This window comes from Perca flavescens, chromosome 14 (assembly GCF_004354835.1).
Source record: "Perca flavescens isolate YP-PL-M2 chromosome 14, PFLA_1.0, whole genome shotgun sequence".
In the NCBI taxonomy this organism is placed as follows: Eukaryota; Metazoa; Chordata; class Actinopteri; order Perciformes; family Percidae; genus Perca; species Perca flavescens.
Genome location: NC_041344.1, coordinates 4755687 through 4775113, shown reverse-complemented (window position 1 = coordinate 4775113; position 19427 = coordinate 4755687). Strand labels below are relative to the sequence as shown.

Genomic DNA, 19427 nt, shown 5'->3' with positions numbered 1-19427 from the left:
GTGAGACAGTAGACAGGTGAGACGGCAGACAGGTGAGGCAGCAAACCGAGGAGACAGGTGAGGCAGCAGACCGGTGAGACAGCAGACCGGTGAGACAACAGACAGAGGAGACAGGCGAGACGGCAGACAGGCGAGACGGCAGACAGGCGAGACGGCAGACCGGTGAGACAACAGACAGAGGAGACAGGCGAGACAGCAGACAGTCGAGACAGGACAGGTGAGACAGCAGACCGGTGAGACAACAGACAGGTGAGATAGCAGACAGGTGAGACAGCAGACCGGTGAGACAACAGACAGAGGAGACAGGCGAGACAGCAGACAGGCGAGACAGCAGACAGGTGAGATAGCAGACGGGCAAGACGGCAGACAGGTGAGACAGCAGACAGGTGAGACAGCAGACAGGTGAGACAGCAGACAGGTGAGACAGCAGACCGAGGAGACAGGCGAGACAGCAGACAGGTGAGATAGCAGACAGGCGAGACAGGACAGTAGAGACGGCAAACAGCAGACAGGTGAGACAGGTGAGACGGCAGACAGGCGAGACGGCAGACAGGCGAGACAGGACAGGTGAGACGGCAGACAGGTGAGACGGCAGACAGGTGGGACAGCAGACAGGTGAGAGATGAAAACTGATTAATCTATCAAAATTATTAATTAATTAATGTTTTATTTGCTACAAACGGACACAAAGATACAACAACTGTGGAAAGGGGCAAAACCACAACAAAGAGACAGAAAAAACTAAAAGAGGCTAAACGACTATAGTGTGTGTCTGTCTCTGCCTGTCTGTCTCTTGTCTCTGTCTGTCTCTCTGTCTAAGAGAAAGTGAGTGGTGTAATGAAGCAAACACTGTTCTGTCCCCGCCGTAGGGAGCTCTGACCCAGCTGATCCAGTACTACCACGGCTTCCACAAAGTCCTGAACCAGCCGACGTTCCGCAGCCTGGCCGTCCGCTCGGAGCTCATCAACCTGCACCACCTCATGGTGGAGGTGAAGAAGCACAAACCCAACTTCTGAAGGGGGGGGGGTCTCCGTCAGCGGGGAGTTCTTCCGCTAAAGGATCGACAAAACCAGACTGGCTGGCTGTTTTTGAAACATCAGCATAATACCTGAAGGTGTTGATTCCTTGCAGGTTTCTCCTCCCTCCCTCCCTCCCTCCCTCCCTCCCTCCCTCCCTCCCATCTGAAGAACGTGAGTCATACTGTACATTTATTTTGGAAGGTGTTAACAAAGCAGACATTTTCCATCCATCTGAAGAACAAGTCGTATCATAGATCAGCAAGTGTCTGCACAGAGACACAAGCTGCATATGAACCAAGTCATTTTCAATGCTTCTATTTTATTTCACTTTACGTCAGTCATCAAAGGTGCTGAAAAGTAGGTGGGAGGGTGGGGGGGGGCAAGCAGATATCCATAATAATAATCAAACCATAGAGCCACTGCTTGTCTGTAAAAATCTGTTTTAATTTAATATTGTAAAATTAAAAGTTATGATCCTGAAGATTTTAGTCACGGTTGGGTTGGTCTCCGTTGGTGGCTGCAGGTGTGTTGTGCTCATGGATGTATTCTAAAAAACCTGGATGTAGAGTTCAGGGCGGAGCCCCGTTAATTCCTATGAGAGTTGCTCGGTGGCACATGAAGCCAAAAAACGTTCTACTGCAGCGTCTACGATTACCCGGATGATCGGCGCCACTACCTGCGACCCATAAAGCAGGCGCACTATAGACGTAGCACTCCACTTACTTGAATGGGGATCAAATGATGTAATCGTGCGGCTCTTCATGTATTTGGATCCTGTTCTATTAGTAAAACGAGTCATTTCGGGGGGGTCGTGACGCTCAAAAGTACGTCTCCGCTGATTCACAGACGTCAAAAAGTCTGTGAGGCTGATATCGGGGAGATCAAATTACACACAAAAACACTGGATTATGTTCCTATTTATGTGAGGGCAATTTGAATCCAGCACAGGAATGAATGGCAGACCCCTCCCTGCGCTAACGGTGAAAACTGCACTGCCCTATACAGAGAGAGAGGTATTTACTTTAAACAGCCCTGCCATAAATAGTGATTTAAAATCTTACGGATTATATCTTTAAAAAAAAATGAAATGTACTGGTGTAACATGTTCCTGTTTTTATGATGAAAATATAAAATGTTTAGTAAAGCAACACAAAACAACTTGTAAATCGGTCGAAAAAAACCCGCTGGCTGCGTAGCGTGGCGTTTCTGTTGCGTGGCGTTTTCTACGTCTTTGCACACCAGAAACGTGTCTGACGCGGCTGCTGCTGCTGCTAGCCTTGTCTGGACACATGTATGTTTCCCATTGATTTACTGTACTCGAGCAGTAGTATACTTGATGTTAAACATAAATATATACTAATCTGATTACAGCAAAGACAACGTCGGCAGTATTGACGGCAAAATAGGCTCCAGAATATTTCGTTCTGTATTGACCGGTGCGACATTTGAAAATCGATAATTATTCATTTTTTTACATCATTTACATCATTTTTTTTTAAATTACATTTATATATCTGCATTTATGTCCAAACCTCGAGATTTTCAAACATCAACATGTCATTTATTAAATGTATTCGTGTCAAAATGACATATAAACATCTTCTCGTATTCTATTTTGCCTGAAAACACTTCCAACACGCTTGCGCGTCGCGTGAAAAATAGGCGTTGGTTCTATTTCTAGCATGCGCGCGTTTCCGGCACGGCTCGAGCCGCGGCCTGCGGCGTGCGTGTCACGAAGGCAGTGTGCAAGCTTATAACCTGTTGACATGGGAGCCGAAATAAAAACGGACACGCCACGCAGCTGACACGAACGCTCAACGCCACGCAGGCAGTGTGCAGGCGGCCTTGTTATGAGAATTTGGGACGTTGGTTATGAAACACTGAACAGATGTTTGTTTTTCTCTTTGTCTTTTTAATTTAATCCAGAAGAAGAAATCATACGCCCTATAATAAGATTTGATTTATAACATTTATAACCCTGCACTAGTGAGAGAAGCTCTTGCAAACACATTACTTGAAAAATGTTTTTTTGTTTTGTTTTTTTGTCCATCTGTGATGCAGCTTCAATGAACCTCAACAGGTGAGACTGAACGTTAAAGGATACAGCTGCTGATATTCTGTATTTGTCTTATTGGCTCTCAGTTAGTGGTATAGAAATAGAGATTTCTTTTTACTTTACCCGTGGCCCTGACAACTAGCGTTATAAGCTAATCTGGTCACATTCGATTAGCATGAAAACAAATCCCAGAGAAAGGTTGCCTCGGTACACACGTGTTATTAAGCCCTAGGTTCTCCTTAATACATTTAATAACGCAGCAGGTTAGAGGGACCCTTGTACACTTTTAGAATCGCTTTTCATATCCAAGCAGAATTGGTTTTGCAACTGAAATACCCACAATGGACATTGAATCGGAAATCACCGACCAAATCGGGATCTGTGAATCGGAATCGAACCACCCAGCCCTAGTTAGTTTGTCGGGGGCACTATTTTCATCGGCGGATTAATCCACATTTGGTGCTCTAGTGACAAAACTTGTTAATAGATACAGTGCTCGGTATAAGTGAACACACCCATGCTAAAGTTGACTAAAAAGAGGAATAACAAACCATCTTTTGGAAGTTGGTCTTAATGCCTTAATTATTTAAAAAATCTAAAATTTTGAAAAATCCGACCTTTAAGGACACCAGTTTTCTTTGTGAATGAATAATGTATCGTGACTAAATAAATGTTCTTCATTAAAATACAGGGGACATAAGTATACACACCCCTATGTTAAATTCCCATAGAGGCAGGCAGATATTCATTTTTAAAGGCCAGTTATTTCATGGATCCAGGATACTATGCATCCTGATTAAGTTCCCTTGGCCTTTGGAATTACAATAGCCCCCCCCCCACACATCATCATCAGATTGGGGCTATTTTAGAGGTTGGCATGGTTTTATTTCAGTTAGCCTAATGGCTGGTTTGATTTGCATTGAGAGATGATCTTTTACTCAACTTTAGCATGGGTGTTTTCACTTATGCTGAGCACTGTACATTCAGTGTTGGGTATGAGTGTCTATGAGAAAAATACAGAGTACCATCAGACTGATCCTTAAAAGATTCACTCCCTCACCTTGTTATAACACACTGAGGGAGCGCATCTTGAAGTTGTTGTGTGCCTTAGCTCGTTTATGTAGCTATGCAGAGTTCATCAAGTTGCTTTCATTTTGTGTGGTTCTGTATGTGAAGTCATTCCAGTGGGAACCGACCCGTCTGTGGGGTATTAACAATGAATAATGGAAATACAACATGATTTTGTTTTCTTGTTTTATTTTCATTTGTTTATCAGAGAAGAACATATTTTAATACTGTAAACTAAATACCGTAAATAGGACCAATCACATCAAACGAATCACAGTTCAATATCTACAAACAACATATATTTACATTTGTTGACAATAATGATCATTTAGATTGTAATGGTAATGAAATAAAGCAGTGGCTTTCTGAAAGACAGGAAGTTAAAGGGTAACGTTTTTTTTTTCCAAACCTATGTTCCTATGTGTTTGTGTCTAAGTGACTGATGGGAACAGCAATCTCTGGCGAAACAAGCTACAATGCAAGTTAATAGTAATTGTCCAGCTTGTATTTACCTTCACAAAAGTGCTCGTTTTGCCACTGACAACATAATGGAAAGGATCTCTATAGAGATAAACCTTTTTAGTTGAAGAGTAAGATCCCTTTTTTTTAAACATAAAAATCCGCTAAATTGCGTTCGCTAAAGCCACCAGACTCCATCTAAATAAACACAAAGGTCTCAAAGAGGTTTTAAAGGTCTATCTCTGTAGGGATCCTTTCCAAAATGTTGTCAGACACTTAGAATATTAATCCGAGCCTGTCCGTGACAAAACGAGCACTTCTGTGAAGGTAAATACAAGCTGGACAATTACTATTAACTTACATTGTAGCTTGTTTCTCTGCTGCCAACTGCAGCAAACTCGCTTAATACTGGACCAATGTCATAGATTGTTGTTCCCATCAGTCACTTAGACACCAAATAATAGGAGGTTGAAAAAAAAACAGTAGTTACCCTTTAATCTAGTTAGTATGTAATTAGTTAAATAAATATTGTTATTGCGTATGTATGTATGTATGTATGTATGTATGTACATGCACATGTATACATACGCATGTACATACATACAGAGTCTTTTTCCAGTGTCAGATTCACCAAACACAATTTAGTTCAAATTTGTTTTACTTTTGACATCTCCAAATTAAGAAATTGCACCCGTTTTGAATGTAATACCCTCTAGATAGATATATAATAGATACCGTAAAGGCTAAAAGGGCCCTGCTACACTAACTAGTGGGTTCAGAAGGCCGTTACCATCTATTCACGGGGTAGAAGGCGCCGTTATTATGGCCAGGAACCTCTTGGTGACACTTTTTAACACACTGGGAGTCCCAGAACTAACGTTACTTGGTTGGTTAGGTTAAGTAAAAGATCAGGGTTTGGGTTGACATACTAATGTTGGTTAGGACCGTTACATAAGGAGGAGCGTGCCTATGTTCCCACAGCCCAATGTTCCCACATTTCTAAGATTTCTTTTCAAAATTAGGCCTTATGTTCCCACATTTACTTTTTCATAAATTTGTATCCGATTTTATCCCCCTAACCCTAAAAAAATGTTGTGGAAGGTTCGGGCTTAAATTGATGGGAAATGTAGGAACACAAGACCTAATTTTGAAAATGTCCTACAAATGTGGGAACATAGGGCCTAATTTTAAGAAAAATCTTAGAAATGTGGGAACATAGGGCTGATCCCACATAAGGAAAGTTACGTAAGAAAGTTAACTGACTTAACTTAAAAAAAAAAAAAAAAAAAAAGAAGTCAACGTTCACATTTGGTTTCACACTAACACCTGTCTCCCGGGTGAAAGTCCTGTTATTGTTAGAACATTACGTGAGAAAGTTAACTTACGTAGCCTACGTAACTCCTAAAACGTCAACGTGGACGTTTTGTTTCACATGGGACACGGAACACCAGTCTAATGTAATAATATGATGTTAATACGAAGTACTTCGCCAAACAAATGCGTGTTCCCCTTACTCGGGAGTATTTCAACCCAAACCACGACCTTTTTCCTAATCTAAACTAGTCGTTTTGGTGTCTAAACTTAACTGTCGTCATAGCTGTGTCCCTTCGAGCCAAAACCCCACCACCCCAACCTTCCACACTTTATTCTACGTCATCTTACAGCGCCGCAGTGGAGCAGTTGCTCTGAGCGTCTAATGCTGACGTGGAGGGGTTATCCAGCTTTACCAATAGATGATAACGGCCTGCTGAGAAAACTAGAAGGCAGAGTAGGGCCCTAACGCCTAATTTCTACGGTAGTGATGACTCCTATTCAATCGGCCGATGACGTTCAAAACGGGTGACGTTGACTACTCGTAACCCTCGCGTGTTAAAATGAAATCATTGTGAAATTACAGTTTGCCCGGTCAAGAAATACTATTGCACATATCCTCCAATACAAAAAGAAAACATGTTTTTTACACTTGTATGGATTTCACAAATCCATACAAGCATGTTAATTAATGAGCGTTACGCCGAAAACACGCCGAGCCTCAGGCGTCCTGTGTCATGTTGACCTGTTTACAAAGAATTTCTTCCTCCGCTTGAAACGAATGAAAACGCCTCCCGGTCGCAGAAAGATGTATTTATTGCGATGTTTTTCTGCGTTTAGAAATGCTGGTTTGGTGTATCTCTGAATTTTGAATAGAGCCAGGCTAGCGGTTTTCCCTCTGCTTCCAGTGATTGTGCTAAGCTAGGCTAACCACGTCGGGACTCCAGCTTTATATTTAACGGACAGATATGTGAGCGATATTAAGGTTGCTTTCACACCTGCCTCGTTTGGTCGGATTGTCCGGTTTGGTTTTTTGGGGGGCTGGTGTGAAAGCTCATCCCAACTCTGGTGCGGACCAAACTCTGGTCCGCTTGAAAACAGGGGGTCACGGTTTAGCTTCCAAGTGAACTAGAATTCGCTTCACTTCAGGTGAGAACGCGATTTGACCCAAAACACAGGAGAGAGCCAACAACAATCATATCTTTCTCTCCTTCACTCGCTGTAATTTTGGATTCTATTCTGTCCAATAAACAAGCGACAGTCTCTATAGCGTGACCTGTGTCAACAGCGTTTGGCGCGATAAAAGTGCGTTGTGAACGCAAACCGAACTAAGTGGATTATGAAACAATGTTGCAACTTCACCCCCGAATCGCACCGTGTCCACCGAACTATAGGTGTGAAAGCACCCTGAGGGGTCTCATCGAACTCTCGAAGTGAATCTATATTTCCAAACAATGCAGAATTATTTTTAATTCCTTTTAAAACACATTTTCTTTTCAGCCAGTACAAACTTTTATTTTTCACTTAAATCACATCTCACACACTCTGTCACTCTACTTAAGTTACAATCAACACTCCCACACGCGGCTTATTGGACCCATTAGAAATGTCAAAAAGTTCAGAAACGCTACAATATCTGACCGAAAGACAGCCTTTGTATGATTTTCTGGCTATAGTGCGTTATGTAGTTGTTGTGCATCCATGTGCAGTTACTTTGCAGAGGAGATCTTCTCAGAGCAGATGAAGAATTTGGAAACCCGTGACAAGAACAGACGAGATGAGGAGTGCTGAACAGCTGCTTTTGGCAGCGTCATCTGGAAATCATCAGCGGGTGGAGATGGAGGGTTAATTAATACTTTTGAAACCTCATTCCCTTCATGTGAGTCGTCTTTTTAAGTTTGCTTCATGTGCCAGAATATAAATGTGGTTTTTCTCACCTGTTGGTACTTGATTTTCCTGGGTCTGGTAGGATTTCCGAGCCGTGTGCTTTTCTGCGAAACAGTCAACAAGTTGCATGTGACAATGATGCAAATCATAATTCAAAACCGATTGAGGTTTGTGAAGATTTTATGCAAAACAAAATATGCTTGTCGTTTCCAGTCTGAACACAAACCAGGGATGGACCCAAAGGCAAAACTCAGAGCAGTCGGGTAAAGTCCGATGTTCAGCTTTACTTGTAGTCAGAAAGCAGGCATGAACCGTGGTGTATATATGCTGCACAGCTTAAGGGGTAACCTTTTTTTTTTTTTTTTTCTTCTTTCCCAACCTGGACCCTATTTCCAGTATTGAGCAAGATCGCTGCAGCCGCGATACAGGCTGCAATGGAACCATGTGCACCTTCAATTTCCGTCCACTAAAAGTGCTTTTTTTGCCGCCGACAACAACATTATCGAAAGGATCCCTACAGAGAAAGACCTTTTTGTTGAAGAGTAAGATCCTTTTTGTTCAACAAAAAAAATCACCAAACCCACCAGACTCCATGTAAATAATCAGTACTTTTAGCGTGTTTAAAGCCTGCATATTTCCACATGTAAATGGGGGAATTAAGGGTTTATTTCAACCAAACCAGAGTGGTGACTGTTGGAACAGCAGAAAGACGAACCAAGACGGCTTTTAAAAAGTTTTACTTTGTTTCTGTCGACTTTGAATGAAGTGTGTTTTACGATGATAAAATTACTGTTTATTTCAATGGAAGTCTGGTGGGTTTGGCGATGCCGTTTTCAAGGCTGTCTCATTTTACAAGGTCTATCTCTGAAGAGATTTTATTTAATTTTATAGCATTTGAAAAAAAAAAAATTATAAAAGAATGTTGAAAAAAAGTGACAAATTACGGAAAAAGCTTAAAAAATGTCAAAAAAATAAAACATGGGGAAAGTCTAGGTCCAGGTTGAAAAATACCGAAGTTACCCTTTAATGAGGAAGCGGGAACAGGTGTGCAGGTGGGTGGGGGGTGGGGAGTTACAGGCGATTGGGTATGGAGGGAATGCGGGGGTTACTGCAGGGCAGCAGGATCTGAAACGACAGGAGAGTTCATGTTTGGCAAAAGCAGAGAGCAGCTGTGGCACAAGAAAACGCCTTGTTTGAGGTCAACGAAGTGAAACGTGAGAGCTTAAACAACAGAAGTGAAGCCTACCAACAAAACATTTCCCGGTTCAAAGTCTGTGATTTGGGTCTTTATTCACAGTGGACTGACATTACGAGAGGACATTCAATGATATTTACTACCCATGCCTGTGTTTTTACTTTTCAGATTTTCAGATTTATTGCTAGCCTGGTTGACACCAGGCCACTTAGCGTAGGCTAAGGAGAAAGCTCTGCGTGGAGCCTCCGCAGGACCATAAATCACACTTTAAGCCGCTAGGAAACCCATTGAATTTGCAGCTAATATTCTGGACCAACAGTGTCAAAACCAAAGACTTTCATTTTTTGAAAGACATAAAACGAGAGAGAGAAAAGCTGAAAATCCTCTCATTTTAGAAGCTGTAATCAGAGAATATTAGGCTTTTTTACAGTCAAATATCATAAAAGTTTAAGATTGACTAATAGATGAATTGGCCACTCACCGTTCACAGAGAGCTGCACGGTGCTCACAGCGAGGCCGTTTGCATCCAGAACTTTGTACGTCCCTTCGTCCGAGCTCACTAAGTTCTTAATGGTCAGCTGATCGTTGAACGGATGTTTCTCCAGACGCGCAGAGTCTTCATCCCCCCTCATCCACAGGTCCAACCACTCTGAGCTGTTCCTGCGGAGCACAGGCATTCACGCCAAGAAAAGGGCGAAGGAGAATCAATGAAACGGCCCATTTGTGTGACATCCTGTTGTGTTCTTTAACCCCCCAACAAAGCACAAGTAGACTTTTTATTTCAAATTTCACATTTTTTTCCGTCCGGGGGGCAGTTCCGTGCTTGTCTTTGGTGTTTTTAAAACATTCTCGTGGCAGCCATAGAGGCAGTGATGTTTCCTGTACGGGCCTCCAATCACACCGACAAGTCTGATATCTGGCATGACCGGGGTTGTGTCGGTCAAAACTTTTTTGCCACAGGCCCGCTACGTTTTTTGGAGTGTCAGCCCCCCCCCCCCCTCCTCCAAAAGTAAACTTTTAAATTAGGGTTGGACGATACTGTATATCGCGATATTCGGTATTATCTGCGATATAGAAAACCGATGTTAAGGTGGACTCAGTTCTGCCTTTTTGCTGCTTTCAGTGTTCTGCTAAAATACAACAAATTGCTTGTTGAATTTAAAACGAATTTAAGGAAATAATTTCCAACTTTCTTTTATTGAACATGTTGAACATTGAATAAATATAAAAGGCAGCGCTTAAAGAAAATGAAGTTTTTCTACAGATATTTTCTTTCAACTAACACTAAAAATCTCGGAGTGTCTTTCAGAATGTGTTTATTGCACTTAATATTGCGATGGTGATTTAAAAAAAAAAAGATATTGTGTAGCTCTACTTACCAGACTTACTAGCGGTTTTATAATGTGCCTCTACCCACTTAGTCATCGTATAAACATTAATGATTATTTATCAAAACTCTTTGTGGTCATATTTTGTGATGGCGCCAATAGTCAACCCTACAATCTCGCCACAATATCGACATCGACGTATTTGATTTATTTATTTTTTTATATCGCCCAGCTTTAATTTAAAGTTTGTCTGCTCAACAAGAACAATATCTCGACTCTTGACAAATCGTGCTGCCAGCGTGTGCACCTCAGCATAATAAAAGACTGAAGTGACTCATTCAAATTATTGTTTTACTCTGAAGTTAAAGGCTGTAAGTATGACTTCCTGGTTCCTTTGTCTGCTGTGGATCTTAAAAACCCCAAAACAGTACATGTTCCAGAAAACGTCAACGCAACCCGTCAAGCTCAATAGATAATTAATATGTAAAAACAAATGTAAAGGTTACATTCCAAAATTAGATCTACTTTGGAAAAGTCCCCTACATCTATAAATGCATTTTCCAAAGCCTGCATGATTCAGACTCTGTTTTTTGTAAGCAGATGTAAGCATCGGGTGACTCAAAACTTTCCCAGCAGCCAGTAATCGGGGTTAGTTTGATCCAAACAGTAATTATGTAGGAGGTTTGGGGGGGGAAATCAACCTATCGAAGTGGGTAACTTGAGTGTGGCAACATATGAGAAAAGTACATAAGAGATGAGAGTGGGTGATAATTTAAAAAAAAAAAAATATGAGAGCATACACGATAAGGGGTGTTGAAATTAGGGATGCACCGAATCCAGATTTTTGGGGTTCGGCCGATTACCGAATCCACTGGTTAAGATTCTGCCGAATCAGAATACCGAATCCTACTCCCATCCCGTCAAGTTTTTAGCTGTGACTGTCCTTCCTTTGCCGTACCTGAAGTTGCTGCGTTTCGGCTGCTGTCTGGAGATTCCTTCATGCTCAACTCGTATTCTTTCGGACGTTTCATACGCAAATGTTGTAACAGCAGCCATGTTGTGTATAGTTTAGGGTCCTTGCCACCACCAGACCAATCGGCATTGAACAGATTGAACATGTAGCTGGACTTAAATGGTCTTCTTTTGACTGAAAGTACTGCCAAACAACAACTTCTTCTGCTCACCAGTTCCATGTCCACTTTCTCACAGCCTGCTGCGTTGAACGCTCCACCTACGTAAACACCTTCCCGTAATCAGCGGCGCCGTCATCACGTCGGCCAGTGTTGGCGCACGTAGTGCAAGCGTAGGGTTCGGTTTGGTGTACAAAAATCCTACGGTTCAGCAGAAACCCAACCCCATCAAAAAGCCCAATATTCGGCCAAATCCTGGATTCGGTGCATCCCTGGTTGAAATGGATAATTTCTATGATGCATCGCGATGCAGACGTCATCATTGATTATATAATGGCCAGAATGCACCCGAACACACCTCCCTGTAAGACCAGCACGCCCATGGGCGCACAGACGGGCGCAGGTGCATGTGCTATTTAAACGACGCGGGCGCTGGACGGGAAACCGACAACTGCGTCGGCCTTAAACTAGCAAAGACACTTTCGTCGGGCTTTGCACTGCGCCAGGTGCAAGATGGGGCCCATGGAGAATTAAGAGCAACAACGGAAGCGAGTAGCATGAAAGACTGAAATGTCCTGGTAAGGAGGTTGGTTGGGGGGGGTCAAACAACACAGGACTTTGACCCAGGAGACCAGGGTGCGTGTCCCGTTCTTGTGCCGCATGTCAGTTAAACGTACTCTAACTCTAAAGCCACGTGACCAAGCGTCTGTATCTTTAAGCGATGGGAGAGTGAGAACTGTTGCTTGTTGATTTTCTGCTTTTTTCTTTTTGCCTTTTATCAGTTGTCTGCTGTGTTATTTCTTTTCTATATAGCAGATACAATAAAAAGTGGGAGTTTATATATAGCTGACTGCTTGAATTGGTTGATGAAAACCATGTGTAGCATAATAATATAATGGTATAATAATTACTAATCGGTGACTCATCATGATATCGAATTGAATGGAATCGTTGACAGGATAATCGTAATCGAATGAGGAGACCAGCGAAGATTCACATCCCTAACACGTGAGAAAAGGTGTGGAGGATGGGAACTGTACTGCAGGTAGGCAGCTCACCTGCCCTGGAAGACGACTCTCACAGAGTGCCGGGTGTACAGATCCAGGACCAAGTCCTCCCCTGGACCTCGAGACTGAAGGGATTTGTGGTCTAAAGAGAGCGGAAAAACGAGAGTAAAGACGTCAGCCAGAAGCTCCGCCTCTCATAGAGGACATGAGATGAAGAAAAAGGGGGAAAAGCCTGGACTAACCGAACACGAACAGCTTGACGCTCTGAATGAAGACCCTGGTCTTCACGTTCCTCCGTCCGTCCACCACCAAGAAGCTCTCGTATCGGCCCGTGTCTCCGATCTGAACGTCGCTGATGATCAGCGAACAGTCCCCGGAGCCCAGCTTCTCCTCGGAAACCTCCGCGCGGCCCTCGAACTCCTCGGCCTGCCACCTCTGCTCGCCGCGCTGCTCGAACACTGTGTCGTCCGGCGTGGCCCACTGGATGTGGCAGGAGGCGGGCCGCGCCTGCGCGCCAAGGCGCTGCTTCCAGCTGCAGGGAAGGACCGCCTGGTTCCCCACCAGGGAGGTGACCGACAGGGACTCGGGGATGGAGGAGAGGGAAGAGGAGTCTGGAAGAAGAGGAGGAGGAGATGTGGAGGTGGCCTACTTCAGAGTTTGTGTTGTGCACAATGCAGGGTTATTATAGTACACTATCAGGAAACTAAATCCTTTTTAGTATGTCCCCAAAAGGGGACTTTTTGTTGTTCTGGAGCGCACAAGGGACTTTCTGGTGTGCACGAGAAACCCAATCAAACAGTGAAAACAGACCGGGTGCGTGAGTGATACTTTTTAAAGGTCCCATGGCATGAAAACTCACTTTCACTTTATGAAGTTTTTTAACATTAATATGCGTTCCCCCCCCCAGCCTGCCTATGGTCCCCCAGTGGCTAGAAATGGTGATAGGTGTAAACCGAGCCCTGGGTATCCTGCTCTGCCTTTGAGAAAATGAAAGCTCAGATGGGCCGATCTGGAATCTTCTCCTTATGAGGTCATAAGGTTACCTCCCCTTTCTCTGCTTTGCCCGCCCAGAGAATTTGGCCCACCCATGAGAGAGAGAGACATCATGGCTTTCAAACGAGCAAAGTGGCAGTTGGTCAAGGCCACACCCCCCCCCCCTCCACTAAGGTCTATATAAAAGAGACTTCAGATACAGTATTAGGGGACCACTAAGGTCTATATAAAAGAGACTTCAGATACAGTATTAGGGGACCACTAAGGTCTATATAAAAGAGACTTCAGATACAGTATTAGGGGACCACTAAGGTCTATATAAAAGAGACTTCAGATACAGTATTAGGGGACCACTAAGGTCTATATAAAAGAGACTTCAGATACAGTATTAGGGGACCACTAAGGTCTATATAAAAGGTTCTATATATTAAACTAAGGTCTATATAAAAGAGACTTCAGATACAGTATTAGGGGACCACTAAGGTCTATATAAAAGCATCCAAAGAACAGCATGTCATAGGACCCTTTTTAAACGTTTCAAAAATAAAACACCTAGGTTCATGTTGATTTTGGCTGATTTTGACTTGTCACAGCGACACACCCTTTGACCATGGTGCAACTTTTTGTTATTCTGGGTCAAAATGTAAAAAACAAATTCCAACATTTTGGTCGTCTTTTTTTCGACACTTTTTGTCCCTTTTTTTTTCGAAGTTTCTGTCAATATTTTTTTTCTGCACATTTTTGAAGATTTTCCCGACATTTTTGTCACTTTTTTTGTGTGTTTTTTTTTTTTTTACATTTTATTTCCTATATAATTAAATAAAACACCCAAATTCAATGAAAGTAGTGAACTGATCAGTTAATTAACTTGTGAAGAGCGTTGTATCGAACCATCCACGTTACTTTGTTTTAAAATTTGGTTGATAGAAAACCCACATTTCTGATATAGAAACTTTTTGAAAATGGGTCCGATTTGACCCCGAGGACAACAGGAGGGTTAAGATCTCCATCGCGAGTGATGTTGTTTATTTCATTCTTTTATTGACGATAAAGATGGCTCTGGTCTGTGTTGCTTGGCTGTGTGGCTTCTCATCCTAAATGGGGGGATACTGTTAATGTGTAACTGTGCTAATGTCTTGCTGCTTCCTGTAGCTCTGCATGGCTTCTTGAGAGAGCTTATTTGTTGCTCTAGCTGTCTTCATGGTGTCTTGTTGACTTCTGTCTGTCACTTTGAACCCGTACTAATGTCTTGCTGTTTCCTGTCGCTCTGCTCTCAAAACATCTTTCTAAAAGACTACAGTTCAAAATTAGTACATGTATTTAACAGCTGGAGTTACTCACGTTTATCTATAACATATACAATATAAGTTACAATAATGGGCAGTGGTGGCCTAAAGGTCAGAGAAGCCAAGTGAAAAAATGCCCAGACCGACAGGATTCAAATCTGTGTGGTGGGAGAGTGAAAGAGCAGCGCTTGTCCCTCCCTCGTTACCACCATTCAGGTGCCCTTGAGCAAGGCCTCTTAACCCCAACCGCTCCAGCGGAGCTGCTCAGTGGCTCAGCAGATCAGACTGTGGTTATACTGGGCCTTCCCTGAGTAAATGGATTTTAAAAAATAATACAAAACACGGCTAAATATTAAACCGGTAGTTCCAACCCTTTCTGGCTTGTGACCTGCTGTAGTGTCGCTGGTGTTCCTTGTCCTTTTGTCAGCATTTCCCGTCTAACCTTGTCAGATTAATAATTGCTTTAAGGCCCCAAAAGGTCAGTTTATTATTATTTCTTCTTTCCTCTTCCATCAATCTTCTCTGACGAGCCCCCAGGTTTATCCGGTGACCCCTTTGCGGTGGCCTGAACTGAAGTTCAGCGACCGTATCGCTGGCTGCTGAGGAGCGAATTTTAGAAGAACAACAGTGTGATTTATCATTCGTCGTCCCGCTGCGCTACTTTTCATGGCAGTTTAAAAATGATGCTACGCATTCTCATGAACTGTTCCGTACGATAACGGTATGATGTGACAAAAAAAACGTGTGAATAACAAATTCTGGTCACGTGACGACCGGTCACATGACAGTGAAGTTTATCCAACAAAAGGTTACTGCAAGTCGGCTTCAGACGGACGTTTCTGCAGCTGTTGCTGGTCGAGGTTAGCCGACAAACGGTGACTTTGAGCCGCGTACGGGGCACTGCGAGCGAACGTTACTGTTAAAGGAACACACCGACTTATTGGGACTTTGTCTTATTCACCGTATCCCCCCCAGAGTTAGATTAATCCATACACACCCTTCTCATCTCCGTGCGAGTAAGTCTGTCTGACGCACCCACCGCTAGCCTAGCTAAGCACAGATCCTGGAGGTAACCGCCTCCATCTAGCCTAGCTTAGCACAGATCCTGGTGGTAACCGGCTCCGTCTAGCCTAGCTTAGCACAGATCCTGGTGGTAACCGGCTCCGTCTAGCCTAGCTTAGCACAGATCCTGGTGGTAACCGGCTCCGTCTAGCCTAGCTTAGCACAGATCCTGGTGGTAACCGGCTCCATCTAGCCTAGCTTAGCACAGATCCTGGAGGTCACCGGCTCCATGTAGCCTACTGCTCCCAATAAGTGACAAAATAACGCCAACATGTTCCTATTTCCATGTTGTGATTTGTATAGTCACAGCGTGTACAAAGGTCACATGACACACAGCCATCTTCTCACCGTATACATTCTGGGTACTATATTCTCAGAAAGGCGAAGCACTGCTACTTGGGCGGAGTGATATGCCTGCAGCACCTGAGAAGCCCCATGGTGAGAACAGAGAGTAGCAGTGCTTCGCCTTTAGAGAGCGGGATTTATCTTTTATTTACTTAAAAAAATTTAATTTACATGTCGTTCCTTCTTTCTTCTGTATGTACCTGCATAAATATGTACATATGTGCGTACGTGCAGCCTACATATTCATCTAATTTCATAAGTGTACAAATAATTTCTGCTTTTATACTTGCAAACTCTATGTGGCATTTGGGGTGGGGGTGAAAATGTAAAAACAATAAGCCCTTATGTTTATAGTAACATTTCCAGTGAAAATCAATAAAAACCTATTAAACAAAAAGAAGAAATGAGCCGCTGATACTCACCAACTAAACTGCCAATCAGGAAACAGTGTAGATGCACGAAAAACCTGAAAGAATGACGTGATTCATGATGTCATTTCATTGGAATGATTCAGAAAAGCTAATGAAAAATGTCCATTATTTATTAAATATGAGTGAATATCACTTCTGATGCTGAGTGGAGTCACAGCAGAATGTAAATAAAAAGAGTGATACGTCCATATTTAGCATTTAAAAACAATGAAATAGGTTATAATATATTCATATAGAAATCCTTTTACATCATCAGCTGGGATATTATGTCTTTAAAAACAGAATGCAAATGTATGTTTTCTGTTAACACCCTCAGCTGTACACTTCAGGCCATTGTCTACATTTGTTTGAAAAGAGCTGACTTTGAGATTGATTACAACATTATAATAATCTATATATTACAGACACTTGATGAGCATCCCTGTCCATAATTAGTAAGCCTATCGCTGACTCACTCTAATCTCCTTCCAGTTAAGTTTCGTTTCGTTTCTTGGCATGCATTTGTTTCCCCAAAAACGAAACGGCTGCAGACAGTGTACGTGTCACCACGCGCTGTATTGAGTCTGTATAAAAATATGCTGATGCTTTTATTCAGCAGATATTGATATAGATTTTCAATCCTGCAGCCTGTAATAATTTCATTCACTGCCATGTTTGAGTTTAGAAAGCTATTTGTGAGTGCTCTGCATGAACATATGGGAAAACGGTTTCTATTTTTTAAACGCAACTAAAGACTCAGAAGTCACGGTAAAGGATAGTTTGAAAATGAAGTGAAATGTTTGTCTTACCATTGTCGCTTTGGGACCGTTTTCATTTTGTCTTCTGTTTGGAAACCTGTTCAGTCCTCTTCTCTTTGCTCCGCAGGACGCTGTCTGAGGTGTGAGTGTGTTTCTGTTTACACTCCGCTGTAGGTCACGCTCCATCAGCTGAGCGCTGGAAGTTTCGACTTCCGGTACGTTCAAAATAAAAGTTTTTTTTTAATTACATTTTTTTATAACCTATAGGTTTCAAGATGACGGATGAAATAATGTTCCTGTTCAGAAAATATCTTATATGTGTTGTGTTAGTACTCTGAGTCAAACTAAGAGGCTTTATTTCTTTAGTGTTATTTTACAGAAATTAGTTTTTATCTGCGTCACGTTTTTTAAATAAGTTTTTGTTTCTGTTGCTTTTTGTGAAGCTCCATTTAAGCTCGTTTATTTATATATATATATATATATATATATATATATATATATATATATATATATATATATATATATATATATATATATATATATATATATATATAGCCTATATTTTGGAAAGCTCTCTCCACACTTCAGTTATTATGACATTTTTTTTGTGATTGTTGCGGGCAAAAACCCTTGATTATGTTGCACGTTTTCTTAAAAAACGCGATGGAATATGCAGGATTTTTATGCGATGAAATTGCGGAAACTCGCAAAAATAACGGTTTGATGAAAATGAGAAAAAAAAATGATTCACTTCATAACATTCCCATGGCAACAGGGGAAATGGCTGCTCTTGTGTGAAGTAAACGCAACTTTTTTCAACTTTCTGCTAAGATATATTATGTGACTTTTTTGCAACGAAAACGTGGGGATTATGAAATCATGCAAGCCCCGCATAATTTGCACGGAAATTGGAAATTTATGCAGCGAAAGTGCGCCGTATTTGAAAAAATGCAATCGCATAATCACGTTTTTCTGTAGGGACTGATAAATGTGACTTTCTCAATAGTTCAGGGGCTCGTTCAGCCCCCGACTAAATGTTTATTTAAACTGAAATGGGGGTGCGTTGAACACACAGACTCTTAATATTAATGGACGTGAGCGCGTACGACGTCACCCATTGGCTTGTGGAGATCTGCTATGAGTTGTCGAGTTCGCCGTTGCGGGCGGCAAAATTACGAATCCCACTATGGCCACGCCAAGACCCGCCCTACGAAGCAGCTCGATTGGTTGGGGTTAGGCATTTCACCTCGAGTGGTTAAGGTTAGGGTTAGGGGATTGGTCAGGGGATAGGACCTGTACATGTAAGCGTGGACGCCTGGCCAATAGTAGTGTGTGAACGCTGTTGAAGGGCGGGTCTTGTTGTGGCCATAGTGGGATTCGTAATATCGCTTACGGGCGCAGACATCCTGGTTGCGGATGTGACGATTTTAGACGAGAGGGAGGAGCGAGAGAGGGGCTAGCTGAAAGTCGGCAACGCTTCTTACACTATACGTTACGTTACACACTTTCACTGGCAATCACATCGTAGCCACGCCCAAAAACACTGCTTTATCGCCGATTTTTAAAATCAACGAGACCATAATTAAAATAAATGAACATCGTTCTGTGTTGCAGAAGACTTAAAACAAGCGATTGAGACCATAAACTTATGATAAATGTTTACTGAGGTAATAAATCAAGTGAGAAGTGGATCACTTTCTCATAGACTTCTACAGAAACCGACCTCCTTCGCCAAACTGGATGCTTTGTCCGTTAATATCACACAGTCTATGGTGGAACACCCAGTTGTGTGCGCATGCACGCTGTATTTGTTATTACCACAAGTGTACACACAGGTCTTTGCTGATTGGTTAAGATTTCCAGCACACCTACCGTTATGAGATCGAATGTTCCTGTCAGTACCCGATCCGTTCCAACTGCACAATCCGTTCTGCAAGATGTTGCGCATGCGCTGTGGTAGGATGATTTACGACACTACCCGATCTGTTCCCACACTAGCCTCCACCGGGAAGCTAACGTTAGTTTAGCTAATAGCTCATTTGGCTAACCGCTAGCTGATTGTAGCGGTCTGCCATCCGTCAGCCTCCACAGTTAAGCTAACGTTAGTTTAGCT

At 42.5% G+C, this 19427-nt stretch overlaps 2 protein-coding genes across 3 annotated transcripts in view; one reads left to right on the top strand and one right to left on the bottom strand.

The window, feature by feature from the left end:
• The window catches only part of vps52 (VPS52 subunit of GARP complex), a 33333-nt gene extending 32192 nt beyond the window's left edge, over positions 1-1141 (top strand). Inside the window, exon 20 of one of the 2 annotated variants that reach the window (XM_028597441.1) lies at positions 870-1141. In XM_028597441.1, coding sequence (XP_028453242.1) covers positions 870-1016 — 147 coding nt within the window. In that variant the 3' untranslated portion in view covers positions 1017-1141. The remainder of the gene's footprint in view (positions 1-869) is intronic. The other variant, XM_028597442.1, reaches the window with a different exon arrangement.
• Positions 1142-5754: 4613 nt separating this feature from the next.
• Positions 5755-19258, bottom strand: igldcp (Ig-like domain-containing protein). Its single transcript, XM_028598336.1, has 8 exons — positions 19187-19258; positions 17366-17523; positions 16569-16612; positions 12703-13071; positions 12512-12602; positions 9477-9655; positions 7851-7904; positions 5755-7727 (listed from the first exon to the last, which is right to left on the bottom strand). The coding sequence occupies exons 2-8, from the start codon at positions 17389-17391 to the stop codon at positions 7645-7647; spliced, it is 846 nt and encodes a 281-aa protein (XP_028454137.1). The 5' UTR covers positions 17392-17523; positions 19187-19258; the 3' UTR covers positions 5755-7644.
• Between the last annotated feature and the right edge of the window lie 169 nt (positions 19259-19427).

What these genes read in the sequence shown, in the direction of transcription:
- igldcp (XM_028598336.1), bottom strand. Translation starts at nt 17,391, where the DNA reads ATGAAAACGGTCCCAAAGCGACAATG. An exon ending in ACGGTCCCAAAGCGACAATG is followed by an intron (nt 16,613 to 17,365) that starts GTAAGACAAACA and finishes TCATTCTTTCAG; the next exon opens with GTTTTTCGTGCATCTACACT. An exon ending in CGTGCAGCTCTCTGTGAACG is followed by an intron (nt 7,905 to 9,476) that starts GTGAGTGGCCAA and finishes ACTGTTTCGCAG; the next exon opens with AAAAGCACACGGCTCGGAAA.